Source organism: Mobula hypostoma, chromosome 23, assembly GCF_963921235.1.
Source record: "Mobula hypostoma chromosome 23, sMobHyp1.1, whole genome shotgun sequence".
In the NCBI taxonomy this organism is placed as follows: Eukaryota; Metazoa; Chordata; class Chondrichthyes; order Myliobatiformes; family Myliobatidae; genus Mobula; species Mobula hypostoma.
Window position 1 is genome coordinate 4281699 of NC_086119.1, and position 22847 is coordinate 4304545.

The window sequence follows — 22847 nt, forward strand, 5'->3', positions numbered from 1 at the left end:
TTGAAAAAAATTCGGCATGTGCTCGTCGACCCTCGCCAATTTCTACCGATGCACCTATCGGGATAGATCACCAATTGGTACGGCAACTGCTCTACCTGCGAGCACAGAGAGTTGTGGACACCGCTCAGCACATCACAGTAACCAGCTTCCCCTCCATGCACTCTATCTACACTTCCCGCAGCGCAGGTAAGGCAGCCAACACAATGAAAGACCCCTCCCATCCCGGACATTCTCCTCTTCTCCCCCCTCCATTAGACAGAAGTTGGAAAAGCCTGAACGCGCGTGCCGCCGGGACCGAGGATAGCTTGTCTTCCACTGTTCTGAATCTATTGAAATGTGTCCTCATACAATATGATGAATCTTTGACCTCAATCGCCCTCGTTGTGACCTTGCAACAAGTTGTCTGTCTGCGCTGCCATCTCTGCCGCTGTAGCCCTTTATTCTGCATTGGCATTGTTTTGCCTTGTCCTGCCTCACCGGCACTGTGTAATCACCTGGTCCGCATGAACAGTATGCAAGTCGAGTCAGAAGCTGGTGACGAACTGGCATGTAGGAGGGAGATTGGAAACCTTGTTGAACGGTGCCGCAACAACCACCTCTCAGTCGGCGTCAGCAAAGCCAAGGAGCGGATTACTGACTTCAGCAGGAGGAACCCAGAGGTCCATGAGCCAGTCCTCACCGGCGGGTCAGACACCAGCGCAATTTGTTTTCTTTTGCACGTTAGTTGTTTGTCAGTCTTTGTGTGTAGTTTTTCAATGATTCTATTGTATTTCTTTGTTCTACTGTGAATGCCTGTAAGAAATTGAATCGCCAGATAGGACAGGGTGACATATGCACTCGGTGGCCACTTCAGTATCTAACCCTGTACACCTGCTCGTTAACGCAAATAATCAATCAGCCAATCATGTGGCAGCAACTCAAAAGCAGGCTGACATCATCAAAAGGGTCGGTTGTTGTTCAGGCCGGATATCAGACCGAGGAAGGAATGTGATCCGAGTGACTTTGACCATAGGACGTTTAATTTAATCCAATTTGTTTATTTGGAGATACAACGTGGAACGGGCCCTTCCGGTCCAACGAGCGGCGCGGCCCAGCAACCCATCTATTAACACTAGCCTAATCACAGGACAACTTACAGCGGGCAATTAACCTACTAACCAATACGCCTTTGGAATGTGGGAGGAAACCGGAGCACCCGGAGGAAACCCACGCGGTCACGGGAAAATGGACAAACTCCTTACAGGGAGCGGAGGGAATTGAAGCTGGAACTGCAAATTTGCCGCGCTGTAATGGAATCACGCTCGCCGCTATGCTACATGGCGCTCTTGGGGACTCTTTAAAGAAAGTCGTAGATGGCACGTGGATGATCAACGAAACGTTTTGAGGGCAGGGAAGGGTTAGATTGATCTTAAGGTCAGCACAACATCGTGGGCCGAAGGGCCTGTAATGTTCTGTGTTCTGTGACCCTCTGGTATATTGTCTCCCAATCCAGTGAGCACCGTTCCAGAGCTCCCAGCATAGTGAATCCCATCGCCGTGGTTAAAGATTTAAACCGCTGGGAAACCTCAGTGAGTCAGTCACCACCTCTGACCCCCTGACTCCGTCCACCGGATTATCTCCTAGTTTGTGCGGTTTTACGTGTTACCCGTTCCAGCGGTCACTGAGCCCGAGATACGGTAGATGGAGATAATGACCATCACGGAGACAGGATAGTTCACATTTTATTTTCTCGTTAGTAACCTCCTTGCCCCTCACGCCTCCGCGGCCTACCCTTTGCCCCGCTACGTTCCCGGAATCTGCGGCTTAGCCTGTGACGCTGCTTGCCACGGCCGTCGTTACTCGAAAACGTCCTTGCACTTGAACCAGTACTTGGCGATGGATCGTGGATACCTGGGCCGAGCAAATGCCACCATCTTGGTCCCCAGGTCAACCCGGTAATAGTCACCTGAAATCGCAGTGAAACACCCTGCTTAGTTACAGGCGCGTCACTGACAGCGTCCTGACCGTCTCGCACGGAAATGCAACACATCTAACCACTAGACCCTAAGAACGAATGCAGGGACGGATGAGCGTATCACTGGGGTCTCCCTTCCACCCATTGGAGATATTTTCCACCGGGATTAACCAATTTCCGCCGGGATCAATAAAGTATGGCCATGACTATTTATCAGGATCGCTACGTTCGCAAGGCTCTTAACATTATCAATGAAACCCACCCCATACCATCCGTTAAGCAATCCCTTTGACCCCCTACCATCAGGCAGGAGGTACCATAGCATGAGAACTAGGACGGAAAACAGTTTCTTCGACCAGGCGATTAGACTACTGAGCTCCCCGACACCACCCGGGTCTCATCACGCAGGAAGCCCAGGTAGTGTTATCTGTTTACTTGTGTTGTAAATACATCTTATGCTAAATGTTAATCTTCTGGAATTTGCTTTATTATTTATTTATTTGTAGTAATATTACTTTATGTGCTGTGTGTGTGCGTTATATGTACTGTGATGTGCACCCTGGCCCAGGGGAACATTGTTTCGTCCGGCGGTATACATGCGTACGGTTGTGTGTGAGTTATATGTACCGTGTTGTGCACCCTGGCCCAGGGGAACATTGTCTCATTTGGCGGTATACGTGTGTACGGTTGAGTGACAATAAACGGAATTTGAACTCTGCTCGGGCTTTAGGATGGGATTGTGCCCCGACCGCCCTCTCGGCCTCCAACCCCGGATCACCGTGTCACCCATTCCTCCTGCCCTTCGTTGCCCACTGGTAGGCCGCCATCCCTGGCCCCCAACTTCCGTATGAGCGTCTCCCCTGAAAATCCAAACCCTCCTGGGGGTGTGAATGGGGGCGGGGGCCTCGGATTATCTGCGCCGGGAATTCTGAATATCTGCAGCAACCCGTGGGGTAGGGATGGGGGCCGGCAGAGTAACGGGAGTGGGGGAGTGCCAATCAGTGAACCCCGGGTTTACCGTCAGTAAAACCCTCCAGATGCGGGCGGCACGGTAGCGTAGCGGTTAGCGTAACCCTTTACAGTGACAAAGATCCGGGTTCAATTCCTGCCGCCGCTTGTAAAGATATTGTCCATTCTCCCCGTGACCGGGAAGATTTCCTTCGGCCCCTCCCGTTACTCCCACATTCCAAAGACAGAAGGGTTAGGGTTAGTAAGTTGTGCGCCCGCTATGTTGATGCCGGAACACCTGCGGGCCTCCGCAGTCCATCGTTGTCCTGTGTTGTGTATTCGATGTTGACTATGTCCCTGAACCGGACGGGATGGAGGGGAGAAGAGGGAAGGGGAGAAGACCGTCTCGGGGATCGGGGTGAGGAGGAAGGGAGGGGAAGAATGTGTCCTATGGCTGGGGGCTGGGCGGTCAGGTGGAGGAGAGGGAAGATTGTTCCGGAGGGAGAGGATTGGGTACAGTGAGACTGTCCCAGAGCCGTTGTGGGGGCGCATTTCACTGCATAAGTCAATGTTTCAACGTCCATTTGATAAAGTTCATCTTTGATCTCATTAATTGTGAAACTTTGGCCCGGTAGGCCGGGTGGCGACTGGGGAGAGAACCAGTGAACATTCCCGGTCCAAGAGCCTGGTCGAGCTGGAACGTTGGTGAAGTTTCTCCCTCCCGAGAGGCTGCCCGACCAGTACCCTCTGTTTTTCTTGGAAGGAATAGACCCAGGGCGAGACTTTGGAATCGCCCATCCCATTACCTCTACTTGGATAAGGCCCCGTGAACTTCAATCCAGTGACACCCAGCTCCCGCATTCAGTGCCGCGACGTTCACGTAAACATCGAGCCGTTCAGTACCATGCTGTGCCGACACCAGTGTCGGTCAATGGTCTCCTCGACTGCCATGATGAGGCCACTCTCGGGTTGGAGGAGCAACGTCTTATATAAGGTCCGAGCAGCCTCCAACCTGATGGCATCAACGCCGATTTCTCAAACTCCCAATAATTTCTGTAGTCCGTACTGATTCACTCTCCTCCGCCGTTTCCCGCCTTTCCCTATGGCCCACTCTCCTCGCCTATCAGATTCCATGTTCTTCCGCCCTTTACCTTTCCTACCTATCACATCCCAGTTTATTACTTCATCCCAGCCCAACTCCTCCAGCCACCTGGCCTCGTCTATCACCTGCCAGCTAGCGCACCTCCCCCAACTTCTTGGTCCGTCTTTAGTCCTTCCTGATGAACGGCTTCGGCCCAAAGCCTCGACTGTTTATTCCCTCCGTAGACGCTGCCCGACCTGCTCTTTCCTCCAGCATGTTGAGTGTTGCTAAGAGCAGCACAGTACAGGCCTTTCGGCCCACGGCGTTGGGCTGACCTTTTTAATCTCCTCCAACATCAACCAAGCCTCTGGTTCCCGAATTGGCGGTGTCGTGTTTCCACATTTTCTGGGGCGGGGAGGGATCAGTGTGTGGCAACCCCGGGATCGGGTGTCGGGGGAAGGGAGGGCATGCAGGGACCGCGGGGAGGCGGTGGAGCCGTTACCTCCGGAGAAGAAGTAGACACTCTGGCTGGGCACAAAGATGTAGGTGTCGTCTTCGTAGCTGGCCGAGTGCTCTTCCTGCGAGCTTGTCGGGCATCGTTTCCCGCTGTATGGATGTGGCTTCTTCCCTCTGCGATGATGCGTTATCCTCCCGCTGTGCCGAAGCGGTTTCCTCCCGCGGTGTCGGTACCGTTTCCTCCCGCGATGCCAATCCGGTTTCCTCCCGCGGTGCCGCTCAATCAGTTTACTGACCGTGAAGAGTTTCCCGATCACCGCCGAATCTATGCGGGCAGGAAGCCCACCCCAGTGATAACCGGTGCGGAACGGCCCGAAGGTACCACCTGTAAAGGGAAGCAGAATGTGGTGTCAGCTCGGCTGGCCGGGCTCCAGGAGAGGACGGGGTCACGGCCAGATGTGTGTCCGCAGCTGGACACTCAGCCAGATGTGTAACCGCACCCCGGGCGCTCGGCCAGATGTGCAATTCACGGCGACAGACATCTGTGGAGGCTAGTTATTGGGTATATTCAAAGCAGAGGTTCCTAGGTTGTTGGATAGTCAGGTTAGGGAGAGAAGGCAGAAAAATGGAGCTGAACGGGATAATAAATTAGCCATGCAATAACGGAATAGCAGACAGAATGGGCCGAGTGGCCTGGTTTTGCTCCTATACCTCGTAGTCGTACAAGATGGCCAGTAATGAAACGAAGCGCAGTAAAACAGTGAAATGGAAAAGTGAGAGGGACGAAACTGAAACGGGAAGAATAAGGACGCAGAGAGAGTCATACAGTCATCGAGCACTACACCAGAGACACACACCCTTCAGCCCATCTAGTCCGTGCCGACCGACCTAATAATCTGTCTAGTCCCATTTTCCCGCCCACTATTGCCCTCAAAAGCCCTCCGATCCCGGTGTTCTCTTAAATATTAAATAGTCAAATCGAACCCATTTCTTCCGGCAGCTCGTTCGACAATCTCACCACCTTCTGGGAGACGTTCCCCCTCATGTGTCCCGTCAATAGTGCACCTTTCACCCCTGACTTCTCACCTCAAATTCTCGTCGGTGGAAAAACAAGCTGTTTGCATTTACCTAATCGATGCCTTTGTATTCCTTTGTCAATTCTCCCCTCGTTCTCCTAGGTTCCAGGGAGGAAAGTTCTAATGAAGGGATTTGGCCCAAAACCTCGACTGTTTATTTCCTCCATAGACGCTGCCTGCCCTGCTGAGTTCCTCCAGCATTTTGTGTGTGTTAATACTAATCTATTCAACCTTTCCCTATAAATCAGGCCCTCAAATGTCCCAGCAAGATCCTTGTTCTCTGCACTCTTTCAATCTTATTAATAACTTTCCAGCAGGTAGGTGACCAGAAATGCACACAGTCTTCCAAAGTTGGCCTCACCAACGTCAACACTGGAGAACCGGACACTACACTGGAGTGGGCTGGAGAAGCCCACGATCAGGGGAACAACCCGTTGTGGAAGGTTACCTCTCCTAGGTGATCCAAAGAGCTCGGTGAAGAAGTCTTCCTCCCAGTCGAGAAGCATGAACTGGGCGTATCTCCGAAAGGGGACAGAGATGGATGTGCTTTCGCACTCCTCTTGGCTGGGCTGGCTGCTAAAGACGTACTTCCAATAGTTACGGCCTGCAGACGAGAGGGTTGGTCAGGAGCCGAGATCAACTGTATCTGGCCAGTAGCTAAACAGCACTCAGAGGGTGGGAAATCTTGCCTTACCCTTGAAGAAGTAGACTCCCTCTTTCCCGCGGATGCCAGATGCCGGCAGTGCCAGTGCGGCGTCAACGTTGTCCGGAATTCGGGGAAAACCTTCCTTGATCAGCTTCGGGAAATCGGCTTCCATGACGTCATTGTCGAACCGCCAGTAATACTTACCCTGGAGAAGGAGAGGCAGGTTAATCAAGTGCACCCGTTTCGGGCACAGGGTTATACACAGCGCCAGACAACACTCATACACTCATCTGGGCGATCTGTCTCTACACGTGTTCCCAGGGTCAGACACAGAGTAAGGCTCACTCTGCACTGTCTCATCACACACTCTTGACACCAGCTGTGGAGAGGACGTTTCCAAGAGTGAGAGAGTCTTTGACCAGAAAGCACAGACTAGGACTGAAAAGGCGCCATTTAAATCAGAGATAAGGAGAACTTTATTTGGCCAGGGTGTGATGAATATGTGGAACTCACCGCCGTTCGGTCCACTTCAATCAGAGATTGGTAGGTTCTTGATTTGAAAGGGCGTCAAAGGTCATGGCAAGACGGATCGAGAATGGCGTCGGGAGGGATACTAAATCAGTCATGATGGAATAACGCACTGACTAAATGGGCCGAATGACCTCATTTCAGACTTATAGTTTTATGGTGACCCTCCGTCTGGGATGGTGCGTGGGTAACCCACATTTTTTATCTTCCCATCGGTCTGCTGCCTCGACACCCCTCACTAAGGATCTCAATCAATGTGAATTAACGCCGCAACGTAGAGTCAAGCCCCGAGAAACGACCGCGCCTGGCCCCAGTCCGCAGCCGCTCGGACCTTGAACAGATACGTCTTTCCCTCGCAGTTTATTCGTGTGAAGGCAGCATCGATGGGGCCCTGCACTCCCCACACATCGTGAATCAGCTTCGGATATCCATCAGCTACACCTGTATCAGTCAACTCATAGAAATACTTCCCTGAGGGGAGAAGAAAGTAATGGGTCAGACACAGAGTGAAACTCCCTCCACACCGTCCCATCATACACTCCCGGGGTCATACGCAGAGGGAAACTCCCTCCACACCGCCCCATCACACACTCCCGGGGTCAGACACAGAGTGAAGCTCCCTCCACACCGTTCCGTCACACACTCCCGGGGTCAGACGCAGAGTGAAACTCCCTCCACACCGTCCCATTACACGCTCCCGGGGTCAGACACTGTGCGAAACTCCCTCCACACTGTCCTTTCACACACTCCCGGGGTCAGACACAGAGTGAATCTCCCCCCACTCCGCCCCTTCACACAATCCTGAGGTCAGACACAGAGTGAATCTCCCTCCACAGCGTCCCATTGCACACCCCCGGGGACAAACAGAGTGAAGCTCCCTCCACACTGTCCCATCACACAATCCTGGGGTCAGACACAGAGTGAATTACCCGTCTTACAGGGGCACAGATGAAATCTCAAAATCTCCTCTTTTACTCTCAGTAAGATCCCCCCTCTTCCCTCCACAAACCCACACCTCCCCCCCAACACCAGAGGGGATCACCCCAATCGCATTCAACCTTCACGAGAGTTGCCTCCACCGTACCTTGTCTGTCGAGCGGTAACTCTGTGAGCCGCCGGTACCGATTTCAATTCCAAATTAGTCCCCAACAGTGGAACTGAACAGTGGGCTGGGAGCGAGGCGGTCCCTCCCCTTGTCAGTGTGTGGCCTGTGGCTGCAGATTGGATCTGCTAGCAGGGGCTCTGTTGGGAGGAATCTCTCGCCGCCGTGTGCGCGGGTGCGTGGGGTTCAGTGTCACCAGCACCTACCCACGGGAACCAGGTAACGAAGGCCAAGCAGGGACATCGACAGAGGCACGCGGACACGTGGCTGGCGTCATTCCTTGGGATCTCCCTGCATCCAGAGGGCCCAGTGTTAGTCGGCAACGAGGGTGAAAGGAATGGATTTGGATGGATGGATTTGTGAAAGGAAAATCATGTCTGACGAATCTCATATAATTTTTTGAGGATGTAACTAGTAAAGTGATTAGGAGAGAACCAGTGGATGTCGTATATTTGGATTTTCAGAAGGCTTTTCACAAGGTCCCACACAGGAGATTAGTGTGCAAACTTAAAGCAGACGGTATTGGGGGTAAGGTATTGATGTGGATAGAGAGAATTGGTTAGCAGACAAGAAGCAAAGAGTGGGAATAAACGGGACCTTTTCAGAATGGCAGGCAGTGACTAGTGGGGTACCGCAAGGCTCAGTGCTGGGACCCCGGTTGTTTACAATATATATTAATGACTTAGACGAGGGAATTAAATGCAGCATCTCCAAGTTTGCGGATGACACGAAGCTGGGCGGCAGTGTTAGCTGTGAGGAGGATGCTAAGAGGATGCAGGGTGACTTGGATAGGTTAGGTGAGTCGGCAAATTCATGGCAGATGCAATTTAATGTGGATAAATGTGAGGTTATCCATTTTGGTGGCAATAACAGGAAAACAGACTATTATCTGAATGGTGGCCGATTAGAAAAAGGGGAGGTGCAACGAGACCTGGGTGTCATTGTACACCAGTCATTGAAAGTGGGCATGCAGGTACAGCAAGCGGTGAAAAAGGCGAATGGTATGCTGGCATTTATAGCGAGAGGATTCGAGTACAGGAGCCGTGAGGTACTACTGCAGTTGTACAAGGCCTTGGTGAGACCACACCTGGAGTATTGTGTGCAGTTTTGGTCCCCTAATCTGAGGAAAGACATTCTTGCCATAGAGGGAGTACAAAGAAGGTTCACCAGATTGATTCCTGGGATGGCAGGACTTTCATATCATGAAAGACTGGATCGACTAGGCTTATACTCGCTGGAATTTAGAAGACTGAGAGGGGATATTATTGAAACGTATAAAATTCTAAAGGGATTGGACAGGCTAGATGCAGGAAGATTGTTCCCGATGTTGGGGAAGTCCAGAACGAGGGGTCACAGTTTGAGGATAAAGGGGAAGCCTTTTAGGACCGAGATGAGGAAAAACTTCTTCACACAGAGAGTGGTGAATCTGTGGAATTCTCTGCCACAGGAAACAGTTGAGGCAAGTTCATTGGCTATATTTAAGAGGGAGTTAGATATGGGTCTTGTGGCTAAAGGGGTCAGGGAGGTGGGTATGGAGAGAAGGCTGGTACAGGGTTCTGAGTTGGATTTAAACGCAAACAACAGGAATTCTGCAGATGCTGGAAATTCAAGCAACATACATCAAAGTTGCTGGTGAACGCAGCAGGCCAGGCAGCCTCTTCCTATAGATGCTGCCTGGCCTGCTGCGTTCACCAGCAACTTTGATGTATGTTTCTGAGTTGGATGATCAGCCATGATCATACTGAATGGCGGTGCAGGCTCGAAGGGCCGAATGGCCTACTCCTGCACCTATGTTTCTATGAAAGTCGGAAACTCCTTCCTGCATGATCCTCTGTCTACAATGGAGGTGGATGCGCCGGGAGAGCGGCTGGGGCGAGCACGCATATCAGTCCCAGCTGAGGGACAGACACGACACGCTTTGTCCTGCTTACCCTCGAAAGCGAAGAAGGATCCACTCTTCACCTCGGTGATTGCATCAAATGTTTTTTCATTGCTGCACACATTTGTTGGTTCCGGGCTCGGCGTTGGTTCCGGGCTGGGCTCCGGTTCTGGTTCGGGATAGATATCCGTCCCATATGTTTCGGGATAAAAATCCGTCTCATTCGCATCATCATACCAATCCGTCAAATTCGATCCGGGATAAAAGTCCGTCTCATTCACTTCATCATACCAATACGTCCAATTCGATCCGGGATAAAAGTCCGTCTCATTCGCGAAGCTTCCATCAACTTCATCTTGCCGAGAGGCAAACTCATCCCTGGATGCTAATCACAGAGAACACATTGTTAGTTAATGTCGTCAATCCACTTACTTCTCAAGACAGTCAGACACAGAGTGAAACTCCCCCCACACCGTCCCATCACACACTCCCTGGGTCAGACACAGAGTGAAACTCCCTCCACACCGTACCATCACACACTCCCGGGGTCAGACACAGAGTGAAGCTCCCTCCTCACGTCCCATCACACACTCTCAGGGTCAGACAGAGAGTGGAGCTCCCCTCCACACCGTCCGATCACACACTCCCGGGGTCAGACACAGAGTGAATCTTCCTCCACACTGTCATATCACACACACAGGTGGTCAGACACAGAGTGAAGCTCCCTCTACACTGTCCCATCACACAGTCCCGGGGTCAGACACATAGTGAATCTCCCTCCACACCGTCCCATCACACACTCCCGGGGTCAGACACGGAGTGAAACTCCTTCCACACCGTCCCATCACACACTCCTGGGGTCAGACACAGAGTGAAACTCCCTCCACACTGTCCCATCACACACTCCCGGGGTCAGACACATAGTGAATCTCCCTCCACACCATCCCATCACACAGTCCCGGGGTCAGACAGAGAGAGAAACTCCCTCCACACCGTCCCATCACACACTCCCGGGGTCAGACACAGAGTGAAACTCCCTGCTCACCGTCCCATCACACACTCCCGGGGTCAGACACAGAGTGAAACTCCCTCCACACCGTCCCATCACACACACAGGTGGTCAGACACAGAGTGAAGCTCCCTCTGCACTGTCCCATCACACACTCCCGGGGTCAGACACATAGTGAAGCTCCCTCTACACTGTCCCATCACACACTCCCGGGGTCAGACACAGAGTGAAGCTCCCTCCGCATCGTCCCATCACACACTCCCGGGGTCATACACAGAGTGAAGCTCCCTCCACACCATCGCATCACACACTCCCGGGGTCAGACACAGAGTGAAACTCCCTCCACTCCGTCCCATCACACACTCCCGGGGTGAGACACAGAGTGAAACTCCCTCCACACCGTCCCATCACACACTCCCGGGGTCAGACACAAAGTGAAACTCCCTCCACACCGTCCCATCACACACTCCCGAGGTCAGGCACAGAGTGAATCTCCCTCCTCACCGTCCCATCACACACTCCCGGGGTCAGACGCAGACTGAAACTCCCTCCACACCGTCCCATCACAGACTCCCGGGATCAGACACAGAGTGAATCTCCCTCCTCACCGTCCCTTCACACACTCCCGGGGTCAGACACAGAGTGAAACTCCCTCTGCAGCGTTCCATCACGCACTCCCGAGGTCAGACACAGAGTGAAACTCCCTCTGCACCGTTCCATCACGCACTCCCGAGGTCAGACACAGATTGAATCTCCCTCCTCACCGTCCCTTCACACACTCCGGGGGTCAGACACTGAGTGAAACTCCCTCCACACCGTCCCATCACACACTCCCGGGGTCAGATACAGAGTGAAGCTCCCTGTGTACCGTTCCACACGTATTCTCAGAGCAGCTGTCTCTCGGGAGAGGTGGGAGACTGACCAGATGTGACGTCAGACGGTGCGTGCAGAGAGGGGAGGGATGGAGACTGAGGCAGTTTTCAACCTCTGTAGCTAGTTGGAGGGGAGAGACCTACAGTTTTGGAGGTTTGGGTATCGTTGTTGACGGAACCCCAGGGGCTAAGGCGCCTGACAGACAGGGCTGCCCTCACAAGGATGCTCTCATCGCCCAGTGACGCTTCCCTCCCTGACCGCGTCATCTGGTCTGCTCCCTAAACGAAGAATGGTTTTTTACCGCCACCCTAAACAACCCCAAAGGGTTTATGTTTGTGTCGGGGAACACGTTGCACCCAGTGATCACAAAACCATTAGTTTCAATGTAAATTTCTGGTCCGTGGTGTGAGACTCTACTTGGGGAATGGCCAGTCTTGATGGTATCAGAAATGCTCCGCAAGGATAGATCGAGACAGGCTGGTTTCTGCTGAAGGTGTACTTAGTAGAAGTGAAATTTTGAAAGTACAAAGCTTGTAGGTGCCTGTAAAATAACAGGTATAGGGAATCACGAGGAATTCTGCAGATGCTGGAAATTCAAGCAACACACATCAAAGTTGCTGGTGAACGCAGCAGGCCAGGCAGCATCTACAGGAAGAGGTGCAGTCGATGTTTCAGGCCAAGACCCTTCGTCAGGACTAACTGAAGGAAGAGCTAAAACAAGATTTGAAAGTGGGAGGGGGAGGGGGAGATCCAAAATGATGGGAGAAGACAGGAGGGGGAGGGATGGAGCCAAGAGCTGGACAGGTGATTGGCAAAAGAGATATGAGAGGATCATGGGACAGGAGGCCCAGGGAGAAGGAAAAGGGGGAGGGGGGAACCCAGAGGATGGGCAAGGGATATAGTCAGAGGGACAGAGGGAGAAAAAGCAGAGAGAGAAAAAGAATGTGTGTATATAAATAAATAACGGATGGGGTACGAGGGGGAGGGGGGGGGCATTACCGGAAGTTAGAGAAGTCAATGTTCAGCCAGCAGGTTGGAGGCTACCCAGACGGAATATAAGTTGTTGTTCCTCCAACCTGAGTGTGACTTCATCTTTACAGTAGAGGAGGCCGTGGATAGACATGTCAGAATGGGAATGGGATGTGGAATTAAAATGTGTGGCCACTGGGAGATCCTGCTTTCTCTGGCGGACAGAGCGTAGGTGTTCAGCAAAGCGGTCTCCCAGTCTGCGTCGGATCTCGCCAATATATAGAAGGCCACAGCGGGAGCACCGGACGCAGTATATCACCCCAGCGGACTCACAGGGAATCTTGATTTTCAGGAGATATTGAGACTGCGGTTAATAAAATACGGAGATGCTTAACAGGTACATGCGGGGAGGAGGAAATGTGCTGCTTATGAAGTTCAAGAAATGTAAGAGAACACTCAGTTAAGAAACTAGGAGGGCTAAAATAAGGCTCGAGAAGAAGCAGAATCGTAAGGGATTCTAGTGCTCCTGGTGTGGCCTCCTGTATATCGGTGAGACCCGACGTAGATTGGGAGACCGCTTCACCAAGAACCTACACTCCGTCCGCCAGAAAAGGCAGGATCTCCCGGTAGCCACCTATGTTAATTCTACTTCCCTTTCTAACATGTCAGTCCATGACCTCATCTACTGGCACGATATGGCTACACTCAGGTTGGAGGAGCAATACCTTATATACCGACTGGGTAGCCTCCAACCTGATGGCATGAACATCAATTTCTCCAACTTACAGTAATTGCCCCCCCGCCCCTTCACCATTCCCCATTCCCGTTTCCCTCTCTCACCTTATTTCCCACCTGCCCATCACCTCCCTCTGGTGTTCCCTCTCCTTCCCTTTCTTCCATGGCCTTCTGTCCTCTCCTATCAGATTCTCCCTTCTCCAGCCCTTTATTTCATTCACCAATCAACTCCCCAGCTCTTTTATTTCATCTCTCCCCTCCCCCCTTCCCCCCCCCGGTTTCACCTATCACCTTATACTTTTCCTCCTCCCCCTTCCCTCCACCTTTCTACTCTGACTTTACATCTTTTCTGCCAGTCCTGATGAAAGGTCTCGGACTGAAGTGTCGACTGTACTCTTTTCCATAGATGCTGCCTGGCCTGCTGAGTTCCTCCAGCATCTTCTGTGTCCAGCATCTGCAGATTTCTGGAGTTTGGGATTCTGCAGCTGTGTTAAGAGCTGAAGGATTACAAGGGACAAAATTGAGTCCGCTGGAAGATCAGAATGGTAACGATGCGTGGAGCCAACACAGATGGGGGAGCTCTTGAATGAAAGTTTTGCATTTGTATTTACTCGGGAGTGGGGCACGGAGACTGTAGAAGTGAAGCAAAGCAGCACTAACTTCAGGGACCCTATACCGGTCGCAGAGGAGGAGCTGTTTGCTATCTTGAGGCAAATTAGGGTGGATAAATCCGCAAGGCCTGACAATCTTTTGCCTCGGATCCTGCGGGAGACAAGTGCAGAAATTGCAGGGGCCCAAGCAGAGATATTTAAATCATCCTGAGCGACATGAGAGGTACCGGAGAATTGCAAGGTAGCCAATATTGTTCCGTTGTTTCAGAAAGGCTCTAAAAATAAAAGGCCAGTGAGTCCGACATCAGTAGTGCGAAAGTCATTGGAAGATATTCTAAAGGACTGGATATAGGAGCATTTGGATAGACATGGACTGATTATGTCATCGTTGCTGGTAGGTCATATCTAACTATCTTATAGAGTTTTTCGAGGATGTTACCAGGAAGGCAAGGATGAAAGTAAGGCAATGGATGTTGTCTACATGAACTGTCGCAAGACATTTGACAAGGTCCTGCGTTGGAGGCTTGTCAGGAAGTTTCAGGCGCTCAGCGTTCAAGATGAGGCAGTAATTTGGATTACACATTGGCTTTGTGGGAGACGATGGTAGTAGTTGATTGCCTCTCTGGCTGGAGGCCTGTGGCTAGTGGAGTGACGCAGGATCAGTGCTGGGTCCGTTGTTGTTTGTCATCTACATCAGTGATCTGGGTGACAATGTGGTTAACTGGATCAGCAAGTTTTGCAGATGACACCAAGATTGGGGGTGTAGTGGACAGCGAGGAAAGCAATCATATCTCGCAGAGGGATCTGGACCAGCTGGAAAATGAGCTGAAAATGGCAAATGGAGTTTAACACAGACAAGTGCAACAAATGTTACGTCACATCCCTATAATAATAAACCTGATTCTGATTCTGAGTTGTCCCACTTCAGAAGGACCAACCAGGTTAGGTCTGGCACAGTGAACAGTGGGGCACCGAGGAGTGCGGGAGAACAAAGGGATCTGGCAATACAGGTCTATAATTCATAGGAAATGCCGTCACAAGTAGATAGGGTCATAAAGAAAGCTTCTGGCACATTGGCCTTCATAAATCAATGTATTGAGTACAGGAGCTGAGAGGATATGATGAAGTTGTATAAGACATTGGCGAGGCCATGAAAGGTGAAAAGTCGAAGGGAAACATGAGGGGAAACTTCTTCACTCAAAGGGTCGTGAGCGTGTGGAACGAACTGCCGGCACCAGTGGCGCATGCGAGCTCGATTTCACAGCTTACGTGGTTTGGATAGGTACGTGGGTGATAGGAGTGTGGAAGGGGATGGTCCAGTGCGGGTTGATGGTAGGCAGTTCAAATGGTTTGGCATGGACTAGATGGACCAAAGGGCCTGTTTCTGTGTGGTAGCTTTCTATGGCCCAATGACTCGATGGTTCCACACACTGTGGGTGATGGGGGGGGCACGCACTTCACATCAGCAGTGTAGGAAGAAACAGGAGCACCCGGGGGAAACCTTTACCGATGCACAGTGAACGCATTCGACCTGAACGCGCCACGGCTTGGTGTGGCAATTGCTCTGCCCGTGACCGCAAGAAACCGCAGAGCGTCGTGGACACAGCTTAGCACATCACGAATTTCAGCTGCACAGCTCACTGCCTCAATAAAGCAGTCAGCATAATCAGCCTCCCCGGACTTTGCCTCTTTTCCCCTCTCCCATCGGGAAGAAGATACAAAAGGCTGAAATTTCAGCCCACCAGGCTCCAGCAGCTGAACTGGCCTCTCGGACGGTAAATTGAACTCTTGGCCTCACAATGTACTGCGCCTCGTTGCGATCTTGCACTTTTTCGTTCATCTGCCCGGCACTCTTTCAGTAATTTTTCTGCATTGTTTCTATTCTAGCTCAATGCACTGTGTAATGATTTGATCTGTATGAAGACTGTGCAAGACAAACTTCACTGTACCTTGGTACAGAGACTATAATAAAGCAATTCCAATTCTAATACCAAACCTGCACAGTCACAGGGAGGACGCACAGACTGCACACTGCAGCGTCGGGAGTGGGGATCGAACCCGGGTCTCTGGCGCTGTGAGACAGCGGCAGTACCCGCCGCACTGCTGTGCAGGCTTGACTGTCTAACCTGAAGGATCTGTCGACATCCCACCAGCAGAAAAGCAAAATCACGCACCCACACATCTCCCAGTCGTGACACGCCTGCGTACTCTACACCTGTATCCACGTACAGGGGCTCAAGGACGGGAATCGCGGAGACTTCAGCAATTCAAACAAAGCACAAGATCGATTACAGAAATTAATCAGTAAAATTGGCAAGAACTCGGGTAAACTACATAAACCTTGAAGAATCAAAATCTCTCTCACTCTCAATACACAAAAGAACTCGGTCAGACTTTCAACAGACAAGGACCTACAACGGCCGAGCAGAGAGGAGTGGACAAGGCTCCCCGGAAACACCTCCTGGTTGTGACACATGTACACAGATGGATGTAGTTGTTTGCCTCTGGGTGTGCCTATGTGTGTGTATCTCAGTGTCAATGTGTGTGTGTGTGTGTGTGTGTGTGTGTGTGTGTGTGTGTGTGTGTGTGGGATGATGGTGTGTGTGTGTGTGTGTGTGTGTGTGTGTGTGTGTGTCTGTGTGTGTGAGAAGACTTTACTTTTTACACAGACGGACTGGTAATCGAAGCAGCAGTTTGAGTAGAAACCACAATGCACGTCACACTGACACTTCGTGCCCAACTGGAAGCCAAGATCACAGCGACCGATACAGGAATCTGTTAAACAGACAGCACAAGTTCCAATTCAGTGAAGTAATCCCTCAGTGTGACCCTCCCTCAATGTAACCCCCCCCCAAAGTGTGACCCTCCCTCAGTACCACCCCTCCCACAGTGTGCCCCACCCTCGGTACGGCCCTCTCCCACAGTGTGACCCTCCCTCAGTACCACCCCCTCCCACAGTGTGACTCTCCCTCAGTACCACCCCTCCCACAGAGTGACCCTCCCTCAGTACCACCCCTCCCACAGTGTGACCCTCCCTCAGTGCCACCCCTCCCACAGTGTGACCCTCCCTCTGTACCGCCCCCTCCCACAGTATGACCCTCCCTCAGTACCACCCCCTCCCACAGTGTGACCTTCCCTCGGTACCACCCCTCCCACAGTGTGCCCCTCCCTCGGTACAGCCCTCTCCCACAGTGTGACCATCCCTCAGTACCACACCCCTCCCACAGTGTGACCCTCCCTCAGTACCACCCCTCCCACAGTGTGACCCGCCCGCAGTACCACCCCCTCCCACAGTGTGAGTCTCCCTCAGTACCACCCCTCCCACAAAGTGACCCTCCCTCAGTATCACCCCTCCCACAGTGTGACCCTCCCTCAGTACCACCCCTCCCACAGTGTGACCCTCCCTCAATACCACCCCTCCCACAGTGTGACCCTCCCTCAATACCACCCCTCCCACAGTGTGACCCTCCCTCAGTACCGCCCCTCCCACAGTGTTTTCCCTGCCACTGTGCAGTACTCCTATTTCCAACAAGACAGGGAAAGAGATAGCGAGAAAGAAAGAGATGAAGAGAGAAGGTGAGAGAGAGAGGGAGAGAGAATTGAGAGATCGACGGCGAGAGAGATCGGGAGAGATGGAAAGAGATGGAGGAATATCTAAGGAGAAAGAGAGTGAGAGAGCGATGAAGAGGGAGAGATAGAAAGAGGGAGAATAAGAGAGGGAAAGAGATGGAGGGGCATCTAAGGAGAAGCAGTGAGTGAGAGAGAAAGATTGAGAGATGGAGTAAAGGAGAGGAATGGAGTAAGAGAGAGACAGGGTGAGAAACGGGAGAGCTACAGACACAGACAGGGAGAAGGACGAGGGCGAGACTGCGAGGTAATCACAGACACACAGTTTCGATTTCCACATTCCCGAGTACGTGGGAACCCCAGCTCTTCAACCACCGGGAGCGGGGTCGGGGCACGGACATGGGATGGACTATGCACTGGGGATCCTGGTGCCCCTGAATCAGCAACAGAAAGGGAGCACTCCCCACCCCCTACTCAGCGTCCTCTCCCCATGGTGGGGCATTTGCTCCCACGCTGGTCTCGGTGCTCACAGAACCGGCGCGGGATGAAGTCTCCCTGGTTCTCAGGGTTGACAAATCTTCTCCCACATTGCGGGGAGCGGGGGCGGGGTGGGGGCGCTGAGCCGTAGATGGGTGTGCACTCTAGAGGGTCGAGCTCTCTCTCTCTCCCTCTCTCTCTCTCTCTCTCTCTCTCCACTCAGCCCTGTTCTCCCTGACCTTTGCAACTTCCTCAGTGTAGTTGTGGGAGGAAGTGGAAGAGAGAGGAAAACAGGGGAAGCAGGGGAGGGGAGGAAGGCAGGAGAGCGGAGGAGGGGAGAAGGAGGAGGGGAAGGAGAGGAGGAGAGGGAGAGGAGAGGGAAGGAGGTGGGGAGAGGGGAGAGAGGGAAGGCAGGAGAGGGGAGGAGGGGAGAAGGAGAAGAGGGAGAGGAGGGAGAGGAGGGAGAGGATGGAGGGGAGGTATCTAGCCTCCTGTACGGACAAGGGCAGCGCCCATTTCTGTCTGAGGTCATGCTGGTCACACTCCTTCACTCCTACTGGGTGTGAAGCACAGGACCACTGTTCCCTGCATTGAAATAGAGTACGTCACAAAAGCAGGCCCTTCAGCCCATCAGGTCTGTACATGGAAGGGAGAGGTTTTGATAGTGTGGACAGCCATTGCTTTTTTCCAGGGCGGGATATGGCTAGACGACTTTAAGGTGATTGGAGGAATGTATGCGGGAGGAAGGTGGGGGGAATATGTCAGAGGTTGATTTTTTTCACGGAGGGACAGCGCTGGGTGGGTGGAAGGTGCGAGGGGTGGTGGTAGAGGCAGATACGATGCAGATATTTAGCAAACTCAGAGGGGCACATGGATGATCGAATAATGGGGGGCTATGTGGGAGAGAAGGGTTAGATTGATCTTGAACTAGGTTAAAAACTCGGCACAAGATGGCATCCCCCTTATACTTCCCTCCGATCTCCTTAAAATTATGCCCCCTCATATCAGTCATTTGTGCACTGGAAAAAGCCCTGTCTCTCCACTCTGTCTATGCCTCTGATCGTGGTGTACATCGCTACCGATGCGCCTGGAAAACGCTGACACCTCAGCCCGCCGTTCATAGAACATAGAACAGTACAGCACAGTACAGGCCCTTCGGCCCACAATGTTGTGCCGACCCTCAAACCCTGCCTCTCATATAAGCCCCCACCTTAGATTCCTCCATATACCTGTCTAGTAGTCTCTTAAACTTCACTAGTGTATCTGCCTCCACCACTGACTCAGGCAGTGCATTCCACGCACCAACCGCTCTCTGAGTAAAAAACCTTCCTCTAATATCCCCCTTGAACTTCCCACCCCTTACCTTAAAGCCATGTCCTGTTGTATTGAGCAGTGGTGCCCTGGGGAAGAGGCGCTGGCTATCCACTCTATCTATTCCTCTTATTATCTTGTACACCTCTATCATGTCTCCTCTCATCCTCCTTCTCTCCAAAGAGTAAAGCCCTAGCTCCCTCAATCTCTGATCATAATGCATACCTTCTAAACCAGGCAGCATCCTGGTAAATCTCCTCTGTACCCTTTCCAATGCTTCCACATCCTTCCTATAGTGAGGCAACCAGAACTGGACACAGTACTCCAAGTGTGGCCTAACCAGAGTTTTATAGAGCTGCATCATTACATCGTGACTCTTAAACTCTATCCCTCGACTTATGAAAGCCAACACCCCATAAGCTTTCTTAACTACCCTATCCACCTGTGAGGCAACTTTCAGAGATCTGTGGACATGTACCCCGAGATCCCTCTGCTCCTCCACACTACCAAGTATCCTGCCATTTACTTTGTACTCTGCCTTGGAGTTTGTCCTTCCAAAGTGTACCACCTCACACTTCTCCGGGTTGAACTCCATCTGCCACTTCTCAGCCCACTTCTGCATCCTATCAATGTCTCTCTGCAATCTTTGACAATCCTCTACACTATCTACAACACCATCAACCTTTGTGTCGTCTGCAAACTTGCCAACCCACCCTTCTACCCCAACATCCAGGTCGTTAATAAAAATCACGAAAAGTAGAGGTCCCAGAACAGATCCTTGTGGGACACCACTAGTCACAATCCTCCAATCTGAATGTACTCCCTCCACCACCACCCTCTGCCTTCTGCAGGCAAGCCAATTCTGAATCCACCTGGCCAAACTTCCCTGGATCCCATGCCTTCTGCCTTTCTGAATAAACCTACCGTGTGGAACCTTGTCAAATGCCTTACTAAAATCCATATATATCACATCCACTGCACTACCCTCATCTATATGCCTGGTCACCTCCTCAAAGAACTCTATCAGGCTTGCTAAACACGATCTGCCCTTCACAAAGCCATGCTGACTGTCCTTGATCAGACCATGATTCTCTAAATGCCTATAGATCGTATCTCTAAGAATCTTTTCCAACAGCTTTCCCACAGGGTTCCTTCTTGTTCCTGGCGCATCTCCTAGAAGATATCTGACTATTCTTTCTGAGGTCTTTCGCCAATCCTCGGTCACATTATTCTTGTGTTCTACCGGTTTTCCGTCTTCTTAAGACGATCGGAGGAATTTATAGTGGGGGGGGGGGTGTCAGAGGTAGGTTTTTAAGCAGGGAATGGTGGATGAGTGAGAATCGCTGACGGGGTGGTGGTAGAGGCAAATACGTTACGGACATTTAGGAGACTCCGAATGGCAGATGGATGAAAGGAATTGAAGAGTTATGTGGGAGGGGGGATTCGATTCATCTTGGAGTATGTCAAAAGGTCGGCAGAGCATTGTGCGCCGAAGGGCCTGTACTACACTGGATTGTATTGTCCTATGTTGTGTGTTTTATCTGGATAAACTGGGTCTCTCATCGATTGATTCCTGCCCTGACTAAAAGAGAACCCATCATCGATGGTTGGGACACGTGATTGCCAACTGAACCCCAACAGCGGAGCGGGCGAGCGTCGGTATTACCTTCAGCGGCAGCGGCGGAGCTCAGGAACGAGCATATGACGAGAACAATCCGCAGCTCCATGGCCAAAGATCTGCTCGAGTCTGGAATGGGATCTCGGGATTTAACCACTATGTGTTTGAGTTGTTGGGACATTTGTTTAAACTTCTAGTAATGTTTAGCGAAAGATAGAAGCCCATCGATTTTTCATTTTTGTAAATCTGCAACACCCTTTGGTATTCTTCCGGGAATGAAGATTTTTTTACGTTACAGATAGCTACCCCGCTTGCTGTGAATTTCCCCCCGTGAAGTTCAGCGTGAATGTGTTAGGCATGCCAGAGAAAACGTTTCGTGTTTGGGTTCCCGTTGCTTCCGGTTGACGGTGAACCAATAAAGCAGCAACTTTCAGCCTGTCCATGACTGGAGATATGGCTTAAAAGATAAAAATATTTCAGTTTACAGATTTCCTGGTGCTCTGGCACACAGAACATCCCAGAGGTCCTGGGAGACAGGAAACGTGTTCAACGTAGCAATGAAAAAAATACAGCGGGCGCATCCCTCAGTATCGTCCCCTGCAGCGGTGTGACAGTCTCTCCGCACTGACCTCTCAGTATCACCCCCTCCAGCAGTGACAGTCCCTCCGTCCTGGCCCCTCAGTATCACCCCCTCCAGTAGTGACAGTCCCTCCGTCCTGGCCCCTCAGTATCACCCCCTCCAGCAGTGACAGTCCCTCCGTCCTGGCCCCTCAGTATCACCCCCTCCAGCAGTGACAGTCCCTCCGTCCTGGCCCCTCAGTATCACCCCCTCCAGTAGTGACAGTCCCTCCGTCCTGGCCCCTCAGTATCACCCCCTCCAGCAGTGACAGTCCCTCCGCCCTGGCCCCTCAGTATCACCCCCTCCAGCAGTGACAGTCCCTCCGCCCTGGCCCCTCAGTATCACCCCCTCCAGTAGTGACAGTCCCTCCGTCCTGGCCCCTCAGTATCACCCCCTCCAGCAGTGACAGTCCCTCCGTCCTGGCCCCTCAGTATCACCCCCTCCAGTAGTGACAGTCCCTCCGCCCTGGGCCCTCAGTATCACCCCCTCCAGCAGTGACAGTCCCTCCACCCTGGCCCCTCAGTATCACCCCCTCCAGCAGTGACAGTCCCTCCGTCCTGGCCCCTCAGTATCACCCCCTCCAGCAGTGACAGTCCCTCCGTCCTGGCCCCTCAGTATCACCCCCTCCAGCAGTGACAGTCCCTCCGTCCTGGCCCCTCAGTATCACCCCCTCCAGTAGTGACAGTCCCTCCGCCCTGGGCCCTCAGTATCACCCCCTCCAGCAGTGACAGTCCCTCCGCCCTGGCCCCTCAGTATCACCCCCTCCAGCAGTGACAGTCCCTCCGTCCTGGCCCCTCAGTATCACCCCCTCCAGCAGTGACAGTCCCTCCGTCCTGGCCCCTCAGTATCACCCCCTCCAGTAGTGATAGTCCCTCCGTCCTGGCCCCTCAGTATCACCCCCTCCAGCAGTGACAGTCCCTCCGTCCTGGCCCCTCAGTATCGTCCCCTCCAGTGGTGACAATCCCTCCATCCTGGCCCCTCAGATCTGCAGCACTCCATTCGTGTCGGTGTGTGTGTGTGTGTGTGTGTGTGTGTGAGAGAGAGAGAGAGAGAGAGAGAGAGAGAGAGAGAGAGAGAGCGAGAGAGAGAGAGAGAGAGAGAAAATGCCGACAAGAAAATGAATCTCAGAGTAGTATATGGTGACATATACACTCAGTGGACCCTTTATTAGGCATGCTGACCTGTATACCTGCTTGTTAGTGCAAATATTTAATCATCCAATCACGTGGCAGCACTCAATACATAAAAGCACGCAGACGTGGTCAAGAGGTTCTGTTGTTGCTCAGGCCAAACATTGGGATGGGGAGAAATGTGATCTAAGTGACTTTAACTGTGGGATGATTGTTGGTGCCAGACGGGGTGGCTTGAGTATCTGCTGGGATGTTCAC

At 52.1% G+C, this 22847-nt stretch overlaps 1 protein-coding gene across 1 annotated transcript; it reads right to left on the bottom strand.

Annotated features, from left to right (window-relative positions):
• Positions 1–1703: 1703 nt before the first annotated feature.
• LOC134337011 (vitronectin-like) lies at positions 1704–21045 on the bottom strand. The gene is made up of 8 exons (XM_063031754.1): positions 20889–21045; positions 16526–16642; positions 9723–10055; positions 7021–7160; positions 6210–6366; positions 5964–6119; positions 4486–4824; positions 1704–1945 (listed from the first exon to the last, which is right to left on the bottom strand). The coding sequence occupies exons 1-8, from the start codon at positions 21019–21021 to the stop codon at positions 1836–1838; spliced, it is 1485 nt and encodes a 494-aa protein (XP_062887824.1). The 5' UTR covers positions 21022–21045; the 3' UTR covers positions 1704–1835.
• Positions 21046–22847: the final 1802 nt, after the last annotated feature.